This window comes from Orbicella faveolata, unplaced genomic scaffold, assembly GCF_042242905.1.
Source record: "Orbicella faveolata isolate gen_17 unplaced genomic scaffold, um_ofav_v1 contig_25, whole genome shotgun sequence".
Taxonomy (NCBI): domain Eukaryota; kingdom Metazoa; phylum Cnidaria; class Anthozoa; order Scleractinia; family Merulinidae; genus Orbicella; species Orbicella faveolata.
Window position 1 is genome coordinate 4,758,898 of NW_028301553.1, and position 15,837 is coordinate 4,774,734.

The following is a 15,837-nucleotide window of genomic DNA, read 5'->3' on the forward strand; positions in this document are numbered from 1 at the left end:
AATTGAACTCTGGGTACAGATCAAAATGGCGGCTGACTGTCAACTTTATACTGTGTAAATGCTGCATCCTGTTCCTTAGGAACCTGAAACATACAACAAGAATGTTATTTCAGCTTCTATTCTTAGCTTTCTTGCACCCATTACGTCAATTTGATTTCTTACTGAGGACGATCAGCGTGAATTATCGAGCGTGATGCAGCTAAATCTCATCGATTTTTTGGCGCTCTGTTTTGGAATGGTGTTGTTATTGTGCGAGGTTGACGCTGCGAAGAACAATTTTGCAGCTGTCACCAAGGGGGACCTCACTCGCTGGATGCCGTCGACTTGTCAGTCTGTTAGTCATCTATTTAAAGTGAAGAAAAACGTGGTGAACAAGTTAGTAAATTTACTAAAAACTCCGAAAGAACGTAAAAAACTTACGAACCTTCAAGAGAAAACTATCACTATTTTCCAGACTGAGTTAAATGTGACAGAGCGGGCAGTTTTTGATTCTCTAAATGGCTTACGAAAACTGCTTCAGGAGGATTATAAATCAGTGGTACACATGAAGGAAGCCATAAAACAGAGACTGGAAGCCCTCAAAGTACTGGCACTGCAACAGGAGGACCAATTCAATGCAATCAGTGAAGTAGAAAAAGAATTTGTGTCAGCAAATAAGCATGCTGATATTCAAAACAATGGAACACGCATTGAGAAAGTCATTGGAGGCATTTTAGATGATATTTCATTTGCCGCAGATAAACTTGAAGATGAGCTAGATGAGAAGGCATTTGAGAAAACAAGAAATGCCAAAGGAGCCTCAATTGAAGCTGTTGTGAGGATCACTGGGGACGAAGAGAGCAAGGGCAGTGACAGTGATAACACAACATTAGCCAAGCCTGCTGGAGAAAATGACATGAGCATTCTTGTCGATTCTCAGAGCAATCAGTTTGTTTTGGCGAAAGCTAAAGATGCAACAGTTCCTCATGAGGATGTCCATTTCATCAGGGACATCATCTTTATTTTGGTCTTGTCTTTTTTGGGTTCCTGTATTTGTACACTAGTTCATCTACCAACGATGTTTGCATTTGTGATCAGTGGAATGCTCTTGGGACCCTCTGGATTAAATATGATTAAGGTCTGATCCAAATTTATATTCTCCTTAAGATGCAAGTGACTTAGACACCGGATCCGGTTGTTCGAATGGTAGATAATGCTATCCATCCGATAAATCACTATCCAGTGGATAGCGTGGTTTGTTTTGTGAACACTTATCTACTGGATAGCAATTTGTCCGGTGGATAGTGTTATCCAGCCTTTGAACAGTTAGGGCCTAATGACTAGTGTGGTGACTACAGATTAAGAGATCAGGGCACAAGCCCAGACTGGGTTCATTGTGTTGTGTTTTAGGGCAAGACACTTTATTGTCACTGACTGTGTCAGTGCTGCTCACCAGTCAGCAATACATACAGGTTATTGACCAAGACTGAATGTGAGACAAGTTTAGTCCTAACTATGTTGAAAGTTTTTAGTAGTCAAAGGAGATTTAAAGTAACTGTCACTAAGCCCATCGAACAGAAAATGTTCTCAATATTTTTAATTACATCTCTGGACCCAGTCGTTCAAAGGGTGTATAACGCTATCTACCAGATAAATTGCTATCCAGGGGATAGTGTAGTTTGTGTTACCAAAACTTATCCACTGGATAGTGATTTATCTTGTGGATACCATTATCCACCGTTTAAACAATGGAGCCCTGATGTAGTATGTGTACTATTATAATTGTAATTTTCTTTCAAACAGACTGTTGTCCAGGTGGAGACACTTGGAGAATTTGGAGTCTTCTTCATTCTTTTTGCTGTTGGCTTGGAATTTTCTCCAGATAGAATAAAGCGGGTAATGTGACTTTTTGTAAACTAATATGATTTGCTGTAAACCTGTTGGAAGATTCTTGTGACTTTATAATCAACTGTCAACATGTGAATGCACAAAATGTACTTTTTTTTTTTCCAAAGTTATGATTATTTGGTATTGCCATCCTCAGTGAACAAATGTCAACTCCTGTAGTTAATTTTCCTGCACATAGGTTTGGAAGGTTGCAGTTGGCGGCAGCTCGCTGATCATGGTACTGATGATTGTATTTGGGATTTTCTGGGGTTTTTGTTTTGGAATCCTCCCACAACAGAGTGCATTTGTGGCAGCATGTCTTTCCCTTTCAAGCACACCTCTTGTGGCAAAGTTTGTTGAAAGCAAGAGTGGAGATTCTTCAGCGAAAGGTAATGCACCAGTAGATGATTAATAAAGGCAAAGCATTTCTGCAAGCCTAAAAAACATGTCTTGAAGCCTATGTAGATCACCAGGACAGTTTTTTTTTCTGTAGCATGATGTGCTCAGAAGTATTGCCACTTCCACTGCTAAGCTTTGGATGCTAGTCCATCGTAGGCTATCTCCAACGTTTTACCAGGCTGCCCTTTCAGGGGTGACGAACGTTACTTCAAAATCCATGGTTCTCGCAATATTTTCATCAAATTTCATGTGTAACATGTACATACCTTACAGTTATTCATTACTTATGAAAGTCAAAGTGCTTGTTTCTAACTCATTACTGTCTTTCCTGCCATCATACAGCTGGCTAACTTTTCAGAACATGATAACAGTTTTGGAAATTTAGACATCTGAGCCTGGCATTTTTTTTTTGTTATTGTTGCTGCTTGTTTTGGACAGAGAAGAGGACCTTTACTTTCTGATGTTGACAAAAGTTTTGATAGGAGGTGAGCGTTCTCACCACTATCCCAACCCTACTCCCCCAAGTCATAATCTGAATTGCACTGTGCTTCTACTTTTTTTGCCAACAGAACACACCAATGGAGATGGTGACTATACCAGTTCACTGTTAGGAATCCTTGTCATGCAGGATGTACACTTAGGTTTGTTAGTTGCGCTCCTTCCTGCACTGGCAGGACGAAAGAATGTAGCTCCAGCCAAGGTGAACAGTGGTGCAGTGTATGGTATACTCAGCGGACATGATAATGCAAATGATTCAGGTACCAAATACGTTACTTGTTGCCTACTACATGTTCAGTTGCAAAACAGTTAAGTGCGACTACTTGAACCTGGCTACTTCATGTTACTTGAGAACAAAGGATAACAATCTTTTTCTTAAATAAACTAACAACGTTGAAGAATATGAACAATAGTTCTTAACAAAATTGAAACACAACAAAGTGTGAAGTGTTGTAGACCTCTTGGGAAACATTTGTTGATTGGTTAGTTTGATCCTACATCTTTTACATTTTTCAATGGTTTTGGTTTAGTTGTTACAAATTGAGTTTACAAGCTAAATTTATAATTTATTACAGTATATCATATAACATTATGATAATTCACCATCAAGGACTGAACCACTAAGAACTGTATATAGTGCAGAGAAGTGGATAGTATTATGAATACATGTCAAACAGACCCTTACTACATGTGGTCAAAAGAAATAACTAGTCTATTGTTCTCAGTTTACATTTTGATTGGTTAGTTTCCATTTATGTGTAGGTGGCTGGCTTGAGTAGTCATGGTGTAAATACACGAAGCACATTTTGTTGGATGTTATTTCCAAGTTTCCTCCTCAGTGAGCCACTGACAGTTTGTTTTGTTGTTTATCAGATGAGTTTGTTAGCACCTTGTGGATGCTAGTGGAAGTTATGCTTTCTTTCATTGGTCTGATGTTAGTGTGTTTTGTGGTTTCCAAGGTCATTGGACCAATGTTCAGGTGCTTGCTTATTTTTAATTTCACATGTACATCAGATTCTTATGTAACATAGTTGAACCTCTCTGCAACGGCAACCCTAAGGACTGAGGAAAGTAGTCATTGTAGAGATGTGGCCATTATGGCAAGTTCAGCCATAAATGTATGGAAACGTGAAGGCTCTATTGTATCTCTTACTGTGGAACATTTCATTTCAAGCACATAGCAACCCAGGGATATTGTAGAGTGTGGCATGTTTTGATGAATCACACTAGCTTATACTACTCTCCGACAGATTAACAATTATTAATCAAGTCTGTTATCCTTTTCTCTTCAGATTACTTCAAGACACTGGCAGTAAAGAGCTGTTAATTTTAGCGACAGTATCAACTGCTTTTTGTTTGCTAATGGTAAGTACTACCAGTAATCTACTGGTAGACATGAGCCTTTTTATTGGAAATATGCAAGCAGTAAACAGCCTGCCTGCCTTTCCTCTGAAAAATTACTGGAGACAAGAACAAAATCAGGTTATCAACAGGTCCCTCTTGCTTTTGCCTCCTTTTTGTCCTCCTGTTTGCCATTCCTTCTTTGAGCTCCCTTAAATCTGTCCCCGGGGGGGGGGGGGGGGGGGACTCCCATAAGAAAGAATTGGGGATGCTTGTTGTTGTTTAGGGTTCAAATACAACTCTAGCATGCCCATTTGGTCTTGGTTAGAGGTCCAGTTCAAATTTCCCAACAAGCATCCCCGACACTTTCACATGAAATTTCCCCCCCCCCCTTGGGACCTGTCACTGGTCCCCCCCTCCTTCTTTAGCTGACTTGTTATTTCTTAATTGCAGTTGTCTGAACATTTAGGAATCTCTATGGAGCTCGGCTGTTTTATGGCTGGAGTAGTGTTGAGTTCTAATGGAGAACATCTTGTACATAAGGTGAACAGAAAAGATAAGAGTTTTTTGCAGTAAGCTGTATTAGATGAGGGTATGGAGGACATTAAAGTAATTAACTAATTAACTAATTGTACTGACAGACAATGTTTAAATGCATAGGTAATCGTATGCATGTGACTGCAATTTTAAAAAAATTTAGGTTAAATTGAGTGATATTTGAAAATTCTCTCAAAATTGCATGAGCCTTTTTTGTCATAAATTACTTGACTGAGAAAACTACGTACAAATGTACAGTAATACACGAAGTCAATTCTATTTCAAATGATTGTACTGTGTTTACTCTAAATTTATTTCAGCAGTTTGCCTTGAACACAGCAATGAGACCTAGCTAGTTTTGATGGCAAGGGGTTGTCATTGTGCATTTCATTTTATCTTGGTTGTTTTCTTTCTCTAGGTCAACGAGCTCGTGGAACCTTTGCGTGATTTCTTTTCTTGTCTATTCTTTGCATCAATTGGTAAGTGCTGATTCTCCAAAAGCATGTTTTTAGTGACAAATTTCCCTTCTGACAAAAATTGCAGGTTCCATGTAAGGGTCGAAGTCACAGTATTTTACAATAGATTATGGTGTTTAGTTATGCGTTATGAGCTCTTAACTTCAAATTACAGTCTTGTATTGTCAGAATCAGTGGTCACAATAGCCAAATAAGGATGATTTTCCATTTATTTGTCTCTAATTTTGCCCATTCATGGCCTTTTTCCAGTTTCTGAAAAAAGCAAGAATGCCAAAAAAGGTTTCAACTTCTTTTGAGTTTTTCTACAGTTGACAAGCCATGACCAGTTAATCATTGGTAAAAATGGCCAGAAATTCCATGACGTAGCACTTTTTATTCACACAGAAACATTGTTGAGATCACTTGGGATGTTGGTTGTTTGACATAAACATAAGTTTTAGTTTATTGTTGCCATTTTGTCTGACAGGTCTTCATGTTTTTCCTACATTTGTATTGAATGAATTTCCTCTTGTGTTGACTCTTACTCTTGGTGTTGTGTCAGTAAAGGTAGGTAATTCCTACAAACCCTACAAAGTTGTACCTTACACTCTAGCTTAAAAAGAATTTCATCCTGTCTCTAGTATCTGAGCAACATAATTATGCTACTCAAAGTGCGTTCTTACAATTCCTAGCCTCCCCTCCAGACACTCTTTGGGCTGGTCACGCAATCTTGTTCACAGACACTCTGGGCTGGTCACGCAATCTTGTCACAGACAATCTTTTGGCTGGTGACGCAATCTTGTCACAGACACTTTTTGGGCTTGGTCACGTGGGAGGAAGATTGCGTGACCAGCCCAAAGAGTCTGCGTAGGAGGCTATACAACACCTAAATCCAAAATCTTTCAGAATAAATATAAGAAAATTTTGCCTAACTAGTATTGGATGCTGTTATTGGAATGACATCCTTTATCTATATGTAATAAACCAACTAGAAAACTATTTTAAAAACCACTTTACCTGTTTTGTTTTGCTCAGTATTAATAAGTCTAACATAAACTATTTATCTACTATGTGTTTACTCATTCCTCTCTTATACTAGTTTTCTTTTTATCCTAAAATAAATGTATGTAATTAATGGGCTTTTAATTAGTTTACTATATTTTGCCCTTTTCACTTTCCTTTCATTCCTAAGAATTCAACAATACTGTTGATACACATTGTCAAGAGGAGAAATAAAAAATACCAATACAAAAAGAAAGTGTTTTCGTAAGGAGATATTGCAGTGAAACTTGCGGGACCCTGAATAGTTACTGCTTAGAAGAGGTGCACCCTTAATAGAGGCTAGTTTACAGAAAATATGACAAGAAAATTTTGCTACTTATAAGATAAAAGCCAATGAACTTTAAACCCTATTTGTCCCTTCCGCTTTTATGTCAAAGGATCGTTGTGTTAAGTGGAATTGTGGCTTGGATCAAAGTGAATGAACTTCTTTTTTATTCACTTTCGTCCAGGCCATCGTTCCATCTACTAACATTTATCACCTCGAGATCATTGACCCTTGCAGTTAAAGGGCCTCCTGTTACTATATAATGTAGTTACAGGGGTAAGTAATAAAGCTCATAACGAGTTTCCCATAGCTCTGTGATTACAACATCAACTGGTATCTTGAAAGTCATGAGTTTATTGTTACTTAAACGGATGTGCAAATAAATCAAGTTGCTCACTGTAATTGTTGTTGTATAGGCGCAGTGGCCTCATGGTTAGTGCGCTCGTCTCCAGATCGAGCGGTCTGGGTTCGAGCCTTGGCCGGGGACATTGTGTTGTGTTCTTGGGCAAGACACTTTACTCTCACAGTGCCTCTCTCCACCCAGGTGTATAAATGGGTACCGGCAAATTTATGCTGGGGGTAACCGTACGATGGACTAGCATCCCATCCAGGGGAGAGTAGAAATACTCCTAGTTCATTTATGCAACAGAAACCAGAGATAAGCGCCGGCCTGATGGGCAACTTCGCTCGTATGCAGACTTAAGCTACCCTTTTACTTACCTGTTGGTGTTGTTGGGTTTAACTCTCGCTGGAGATTCAGGAATTTTATTTGTACGCTGATTCGACTTGAGTTTGCCTGTGTATTTACTGTGTTTTATCTTGCAGTTCGTGGTCTCAGTGTTTGTCCTTCGCATGTTCTTGTGTGAGTCGCGGAGCACGAAGTTTATCGTTGCTGCAGGGCTCGCTCAAGTCAGTGAATTTTCGTTTGTCCTGGGAAGCCGAGCACGAAGGTTTCATCTAATTTCCAGAGAGGTAAGTTTTCAGGCTGATAACCGTAGCCTTTTGACGGTGGTTTCCAATTTAGTGTCTTAAAACTGGAAGCAAAGCATCGAAAAGCAAATGAGGATATGAAGGAAATACGCAAAAACGCGCAGGGAAATTAGCGCGGGAAGGATTGGTTTTTGTCGCATTTGCCTCATCATGGTTACATGTTTTACCACACTTGCCACTTGATTTTTTATGTTTTCGTGGTTGATTTCCTTTCACGCTATTAAAAGGAGTGAACAACTTCGAAACTGTTAAAAAGATCTGCATTTCGTCATGTAAAATATTGAGGAGGTAACAAAACAAAACGGAATAGAACGTGGTACCACACGAAAGAACCGTTCCATAGCTACTACTTGCACGAATAGTTTCATCAGCTCACTGATAATTGTTTGAGATAAAATTTGAACTCTGTTTCCGCTACTTTGTTGAAGTCTCTAACCTTCCGATGTTACTGTTTTACTCTTCCAGGTTTATCTCATCATTCTTAGCGTAACTACTATCAGTCTTCTTCTTGCACCGTTACTTTGGAGAATTTCGCTTTGGAGATTTGGAAGTAGAAAGCTTTGGAGGACTGCTACGTCAGAGAGAAAGACTATGAGAGCCGTTTAGCGTATTCAACTAACAACCTCGTTCCCAGACTCCTCTCGAGAGAGGAAGATAGAGAGGACCCTGGGAGCGAGGTTGTTCCAGCAACTGCGAAACACCTGTAACGTCATTAAACAAACGAGCTGGAGGCGAGAAGAAACTTTGTAGATCGTATTCTCTGAAAATTAAAGCTAAGTGTTTGCGTAGCGGGGTTATTTCTTAAGTTTATGGCTCAAAATGGAATCGTTTTTCATGTTGTATTCTTTACGTTCAAGATATTTTTTCGAGAGCTAAGGCTGATGTCGCTTCCTATCCTCTCTAAATATTGTAAATATCGAACAAAGAGATCTTGTATATTTAATATTGGGGGAGGGGTTGATAATATAATAGTTTTAATATACAATCTATACAAAACGTTTTGTAAAATTTCCAGGTTTTATACTAGATGGTATGAGGAGTTTAATGATTCCAAACAATGATTATTTCATCTATGGATAACTTAAAATGCAGTCGGGTAGACTACCGGACATTTAAGTTCGTAACTTTTTGTGATCGCAAATTAGTTGTTTTAGAGCTTTCTTGAGAAGCCCCCAGGCGGATTTTGTTATTGACAACGTTTCAAGCAAATTCGAATACTGGTACATCGAAATTCATTTTGGAAAATCGACCGTAAGAAAACCATTTCACCCGCTCGCAAGTGATTTTTGGCACACGTGATCAAAAATGTCGTCCATGTTGTATTAGGGAGTTTAAGAAAACTACAACCGCAACGGGAACGTCGCTAAACAATAGATTTAAAAAGCAATACAATGTCTGGGCACGTGCGTTATAATTCGAGGTGTATTTCTTTGCCGTCCTCTGCAAAACAGCAACGTGAAATTACCAAAGTCTGCGTTGTGTGGAGAGCGTGAACCACGGTGGATAATTTTTAAAATTTATATTTCGTATATTACACTGTGTTCCATATTCAGTTTCGAGATTAATTAACAGTGATAAACAAACTAAATGACTTTAGAGAATCGCGAAATTCGCAGGTTAAATCTAAATTCCTTTTTTTTAGTCGACGTTGACCTCGGCGTCGCCGTCGTAGTTACTTAAACTCCCTAATATCAACAAGAAACGTCGCTATTGTGAGGTTGCTTCACGCAACAGCACGCAACCGTTTATGTGACTTGTGACCTGTTTTTAACGCTTACCGTGGACCTATTTTTAATGCTGATAACCGTTCTGTAGAAACTAGCAGAAATAAAAGATGATTACAGTACGGCTGGACGGTTCAATTACCTCGGGCATGATTTTTGAAGGCAATGGAGGGTCTCTGTTCCTCAAAGCTCAGTTTTCTGAGCTACGATCTCGGAAAACTGTTCGCTTCTCGGAACAGACAATGTCCGCGGACAAATATCCGAGCATATTTCCGCGCCAAATGGAGGCTATTGTTTATTTATCAACTATAGTACTGTACGTAACTTTCACTCGACTATTGATTAGAAATGTAAATATACCTTTGAACCTTGGTCATAATATTTTCTGGGTGCGGGGTTGGGATAGGGATGGACTCGCTACTTTCGGGGGGGGGGGGTTGGGGTCGCTACTTTCGGGATTTACTTGCGGCCACATTTTTTTGATGTTACTTTCGGGGGCTCGCTACTTTCGGAAGTTTACGGTATACTTTTTTCTTTCGCATTTTTTCAACCTTATTTTTCCATCCGCTTTTTCAATCCGCCTTCCGCCATCCGCCGCAATCCGGTCTCGTTTTACAGAAACTCCCGTGGTATCGGCAACAGACGATGGGACCTGGGTTCTGGTATTCTGTGCCCTTTTACATGAAGGGTATCTCGGATCTGATAGATTCCGATTTCAAAGATGGTGGACGAAGCAACAAAGCGAACGGTTGCATCTATTCCCACTTTAAAAACAAAAGCTGGACCTCGCGATAGCGATGCTTGGGTTCAGAGGTTAAAAGAGGAATATACCAGCTTGATCAAGGTATGTTGTGTTTTGCAATTGGGGGTTTATGAAAGTGAAAAACTGTAAAATGGAACATGTAGCTTTACTTAATATTAAACGTGACTTCCGCTTACGTGTACTTAATTAATTATAAAGCTTTTAATTCTTTTGTTTCTTTTAGTATGTGAGTAACAACAAAGAAGCAGACAACGACTGGTTTAGACTTGAATCAAATAAGGAAGGAACGAGGTGACTTGTTTAGATCACAATCCACTGAGATAATTTAATCTTAAATTAAGTTTAAGTTATGTAGGGTTTTTAACGGCTGTAAAAAGAGTAGAATTTGTTTAAATGTTTTTAAAACCAAAATTATTAAGATTATAACTAATTAAATAGCCAATAGTATACTAAGCTGTTATTAAGCTAGTTTTCTGCTAATTAATTGTCACTTGAGGTGGCCTCCTAGAATCATGCTGATTTCTGTTGATTATCAAATGCTAATCACCAGTCAATACCAGCAATGTTCATGTCTATCCCCCCAGGGGTGGATCTAGGGGGAGGGTGCTAGGAGTGCAAACCCCCCTCCCCCTGAGATGACATGCAGCTTTCTAATATAACTGGTATTCTGCAAAAAAAAAAAAAAACAGTTATGCCATTCCTTAGTGGTGCACCCCTCCTCAGAAAAATTCTGGGTCCATCCCTGCCCCCCTACCCTTTGGCTCTCTTCTTTCCTGCCCATTCCAGATAAAATTTGTAAATATCTGGCCAGGAGTGGGTTTAATTAAAGAATTTGTTCAAATTCCTTAATTATGATAAAATTATGTGAAATTGAATAGACTTATTTTGCTGCTCGATAATCAGCTATTCAAACTCCCAGCTTTGGTTCTACACAGATTTGTTAATGGGCATGGCTTCAAGCAACTTGCTTCATCTTACTTGTTCATCATATATTTCTTCACTTTATAGATGGTTTGGTAAATGCTGGTATGTCCACAACCTTTTGAAGTACGAATTTGACATTGAATTTGATGTAAGTTTCATTGTATTTTTAGTAATGAAAAATCTCAGGACTTCAGCCATATTTTAGAAATCTGCCTTATTCCTGAAGAAGGGCTAAAAATTAAACACTGGACAGGCTTGGAGGCCAATCACGCCAGTTTCCTTAATTTCTAGTGTCCCCGGTTTTCCTCTAGATAGTCTTCAAAAAAGGATGGTATAAATTATTCTGAAGTAAAAGCACTTGTCTAACGTGCATCCATGTATGACTTCGAAAATGGACTGCAAAGCACTCTTGCATGTTTTGTAATGCCTAGAGTCATGTGGCATCAGATTTAATACTAAAACTTACCAAAATTGATCAAATGAGAATTGGGTAAAAAGAAAAGAAAGGCGGTCCAATACGTCAATTTCGATATATTAAAATTCTAACAGCTTTGAGGCTCAAAGAAATAAAACAAAAGAAATTGCATTAAGGATGAGGGATGAATAATTTATTTCTTTTGTTTTATTCCCAAAAGCCTCGGAGCTAAGTAAGAATTTTAATATATTGAAATTGGCCAATTAAACTAGTTTTTGTTGAGGAGAAACAGCGTTCAGCGGTATGAAATGTCCTTGGAAGTTCTTCGTGTTTCTCCTCCACTGTTACCCCAAGGGTGAAAAAAAAAATGTAAATGTAAATATGTAATTTGTTTACGCATGGAGCACCAAGGAGTTCACAAGAACTTGTTCAGAAATGCCCGTGCATTCCAGGATCGCATTGGAATTTGGAAATGTTGGTTTTTGAGGAGAGGGGAAAACCGGAGTACCAGGAGAAAAACCTCTCGGAACAGAGTAGAGAACCAACAATAAACTCAACCCACATTTGACGCTGGTTCCAGGAATCAAATATTGGTCGGAGACAAGCGCTCTCACCACTGCACATCCCTGGAACTTGCTTTAAGGTTATGGGAAAGCTATATTTTAAATATATATGTACCAAAATCATGCTGAAAATTATTTACTTTTACTTTTGCTAGATTCCCATTACATATCCTACAACTGCTCCGGAAATAGCCATTCCAGAACTTGATGGTAAAACTGCAAAAATGTACAGGTAAAATTAATCTTTGCTTCATTTTCTCCTTTTATCACTTTTTTGTAGTGATAACATTTCATGCCTATTACAACTCATGAAAGTAGCAATCCTAATGGTGAGTCCTGACCGAGAGGCAAGTATTTTCCCATCCAGTCTGACCTAGCTCAGTCAATAAGTATTTTATCACATTACCTTTGCCAGCTTGATTTGATTAGAAATTTTGAAAATGCATTCATTTGGTGAATGATCTGAATTTTGCATGTTGAATGAATTGTTGCATGTGCAGGGCTAGACAGCATTTTCAGACTGGGCTTATGTCAACCCATCTGGCACTACCCCTGTCAACTTTGCGTTATGTTATTCCTTAGGGTTATATGTGGGAGGCTGTATGATGGTATAATAATGAACTGTAATTCTAATATATCTTGGTTTACTTTATTTCCAGAGTTTTGCAAAAAAAAAATCAATACATGTACCTGCTAACTTATACACAGGGGTGGAGAGGGGACATAGTGAGACATTTGGTTCCTCTGTGACATCATAATGCACATGGGACAGTGAATATTGTAGATATCGCATGCTTCACTGCTATAGGCTAGACCAAATTAGATTATTACATAAACACCAATGAAATACCAGGTGAGCTTTCATCCAAAAACATGATATCCTCACACATGAAAATAACATGTTATCTTGACACTTGAAAAGATTGCCGCTGCTACTATGGTTACATATTAAATTGCTACCTTTCGCAGCAAAAGTGAAATGGTTTGGTATTTCATTGGTGTTTGTATAATAAATAGAACCTGACATGGCTGCTTGGAAAAACAACATTGCTCTTCTCATGTTGAAAAAAATTTCACTTGTTTGCTGAACTCACTCATGAAATATTTTTTAACACTTGAAAAGGAATTTTGTATCTCCAGGCAGCCATGTGATAGCCTCTATATATTACATTACAGGGGTGGAAAAATTTGTATGACAGATCACTTTAAACCTCTCTGGGGAAGGAATGTTCCTAAATTTGGAATTGCTCATGCCATGGCTCTTGGGGTAAGTGCTTGTGCTTGCAACCTACTGAGCAAAAATATTATACTGAATAAGACCATCTCCAAAGGAGACCTTATATAATTTTAGATTATTAGTTTCTAGCCTATTTTACTAATAGTGTCTAAACTTTGCATTCAAGCATTTAAAAATAAATATATATATATAACTATACTTACACTGCACACCTTACAATAGATTACTTACAGTACGTTACTGACAATAAAATGCTTGTTACTTGCAAAACATCACATAAATCTGCTGACAATCCTCTGTAGGAAATAAGATGGTGACTGGTACATTTACCCATAGCTCTCAGCGAACGAAAACCTTAACAATGTTCATAAAAATGTACAGAAAAGTTTTAAAATCTTCAAACCTAGGCTACACAATGTCCTTAGTACAGGTACAAATATTGTAAAAATTTGGCTTTCTTTGTGCCTCATAGGCTGTGTTAGGTTCACAAGGTATTGTGGTAAAATGTACAGCCGCCATCTTTTTTCGGTGGATTTACACTACATTACTAGCTTACAAACATCACTTTTCTTAAATACATTACATTACCAATACTTAATTACAATGCATTACTTACTTGTCATATGCCAAATTTCATTTTTTACAAACATCACTTTTCTTAAATACATTACATTACCAATACCTACTTACAATACATTACATTACATACTCGTCATATGCCAAATTTCATTTTTACGAACATCACTTACAGTGCATTACATCACCTACTTGCAGCACAGAACTACCATAAGCTATGATAAACTGATAAACTGATAAACTGATAAACTGATCAAGCCTTTCAATATGCCGAAAGTGTGACTGCATGCAAGAGTGAGTACCCCCCACCCCACCATCCCCCAGAACCCAGACTGCTTGATCAGGAGTCCAATTCTGTAACCATAAGGCTGTCACACCTCCCACTACATGAGAAATTTATTTTGCCAAACGTACAGACAAATTTATTGATAGCAGCTTTGCCAGATATTCAGGCACTTGTTCACTATGCATCAATGTGTGTGTTGCTGCCATCAAAAACTCTGTAAATGTTGTCTTTATAAGAATTTAAAACATGTCTGTTTTGTCGATTAGATAAAACTACATCTAGAGAATTTGACTTAAGCTTCAAAATGTCACAAATCTAGTTCTTTTGACCTCTTCTGAAATTCTTTGGCAACAAACTTGACGTCATGCATCATTCTATTAATTTCCTGTTATTGGTCACGGTAGTTGTAGTAAAATTTAAAACGTTCTCAAGCTAAAAGTATGTGAAAACACAAACTTTCGACTTCCTAAACTGCAGTCAGTTCAACGGGTGCAAATCCATCCAGGCTGTGACCCCCCCCCCCCCCCCCCCTCTTCCCCCTGAGATTTTCAGTGCTAGTTATAATAGAAAACCAAAAACTCGAAGTTCAGAAGCATTTTTGAGCGGAAAATCTCTCTGGTAACAGTGTGTTTTTTTTCTCCCCCAGCTTGGACCATGGCTCGCCGTAGAGATCCCTGACCTTATAGACAAGGGATTAATTGAATACAAAGAAAAATCTGCAAGTAAATAGTTTGGAAATGAATGTAGCGAGAAAAAAATGAATAAACTCTTTTAGCTGGAAACTTGTGTTTCAAATTTGTAAAGTGTTTTCAGTCAACAAGTTAAAAATGAAATGGTAAGAATGTAAGAGCGGCACTTTGTGAAATGTAGGGTTTCGGGGTCTTAGCCTTACGTGGAATTGGAACCAACAGCTCTCTACCAAAAACAATATTCGCCCTCTGTCAGCAAGCGATGCTCACCGGACGGTAGCTGACAGTCTGCAACCTTGATCCCAGGCCCTCTCTCCTTTGCCTAGGTAAAGATGAGAGATCAGTAGAAATGATGATACGTGACACTATGCCCTTGTTCAGATGAAATGAGCGAGTCACGCATACAAAGAACTGTACGTGTAAGTACGCACGGAAAGCGCGCGCACGAAGTACGAAGTGAACAAAGGCGTGCTGCAACAGATGAAAACCATTGTTTTAGCACGTGTATGTATGTGTAATACGCGCTGGAAACACAGTCACAAGAAATTAAAGTTAATGTTCAATCCATGTGACTCATTTGGTCTAAGCGTGCCCAGCTTAAAGATAAGTTTAATTTCATGCTGCTTGCATTTGATGTGGCCACCACTGCATTGCTTAAAGCCACAGACCATGATGTCATCCATAGAGTGGGAGGCGGAGTTAAAATGTTGTCGGATTGCACGAGGATAAAAGATGAGAGAGCCCGAGATAAGACTCGTTCCCAAGTTTCCTCGTGAGAACGAGGTTAGTACGTGATCGGTGCTTTCTCTTTGAGGCTGTGCGCGCGCCCAAATCAAAGAGAAACTGCTGACAGTCGGTGTGGATTCTTTTAGAGGCCGTGCCATGTTCTTGTTTTCGGTAGATTTTATTGCTTTCTAGCCAAAATTTATCAAGAGATCAAATTAAAACCGTGGAGAAACTTCTGTCTGTGTGCCGTGAGTCATACCACGACATTGCACATCCGTTTAACTGCGTTTTGGAGAAAACGTCTGCCGCATCTCCTGTCAGTTGACTCATAATTACCGTGACGTTGTTATAAAAACTTCATTAATTTAAATCAGTTGTTTGCATAAGCATGTCATGCTGCCAGAAATAAAAAATAAATAGAACACGCGGAGATGGAAAAAAGACTATCTTGGCAGAAAAAACATGCAAACAAATACACTTTTCAAAATACTTTGGAAATGATTAAAAAGCGTCCTTCACCT

General features: G+C 38.6%; 2 protein-coding genes across 2 annotated transcripts; both read left to right on the plus strand.

Annotated features, from left to right (window-relative positions):
- Positions 1–3: 3 nt before the first annotated feature.
- LOC110041719 (solute carrier family 9 member D1-like) lies at positions 4–9,259 on the plus strand. The gene is made up of 11 exons (XM_020747030.2): positions 4–1,117; positions 1,783–1,875; positions 2,066–2,255; positions 2,835–3,023; positions 3,637–3,742; positions 4,056–4,128; positions 4,558–4,647; positions 5,060–5,120; positions 5,584–5,663; positions 7,249–7,395; positions 7,879–9,259. The coding sequence occupies exons 1-11, from the start codon at positions 194–196 to the stop codon at positions 8,017–8,019; spliced, it is 2,094 nt and encodes a 697-aa protein (XP_020602689.2). The 5' UTR covers positions 4–193; the 3' UTR covers positions 8,020–9,259.
- Positions 9,260–9,822: 563 nt separating this feature from the next.
- On the plus strand, positions 9,823–14,683 carry LOC110041722 (ubiquitin-fold modifier-conjugating enzyme 1). The gene is made up of 6 exons (XM_089293501.1): positions 9,823–9,981; positions 10,124–10,191; positions 10,909–10,972; positions 11,958–12,034; positions 12,979–13,069; positions 14,548–14,683. The coding sequence occupies exons 1-6, from the start codon at positions 9,859–9,861 to the stop codon at positions 14,629–14,631; spliced, it is 507 nt and encodes a 168-aa protein (XP_089149627.1). The 5' UTR covers positions 9,823–9,858; the 3' UTR covers positions 14,632–14,683.
- Positions 14,684–15,837: the final 1,154 nt, after the last annotated feature.

Coding starts and splice junctions, on each gene's coding strand:
- LOC110041719 (XM_020747030.2), top strand. CDS start 194: ATGCAGCTAAATCTCATCGATTTTTTGGCGCTCTGTTTTGGAATGGTG. Junction 2,256..2,834: donor TGGAGATTCTTCAGCGAAAG/GTAATGCACCAG, acceptor TTTTGCCAACAG/AACACACCAATGGAGATGGT. Junction 5,664..7,248: donor TTGGTGTTGTGTCAGTAAAG/GTAGGTAATTCC, acceptor TTTATCTTGCAG/TTCGTGGTCTCAGTGTTTGT.
- LOC110041722 (XM_089293501.1), top strand. CDS start 9,859: ATGGTGGACGAAGCAACAAAGCGAACGGTTGCATCTATTCCCACTTTA. Junction 10,973..11,957: donor AATTTGACATTGAATTTGAT/GTAAGTTTCATT, acceptor TACTTTTGCTAG/ATTCCCATTACATATCCTAC. Junction 12,035..12,978: donor AAAACTGCAAAAATGTACAG/GTAAAATTAATC, acceptor ATTACATTACAG/GGGTGGAAAAATTTGTATGA.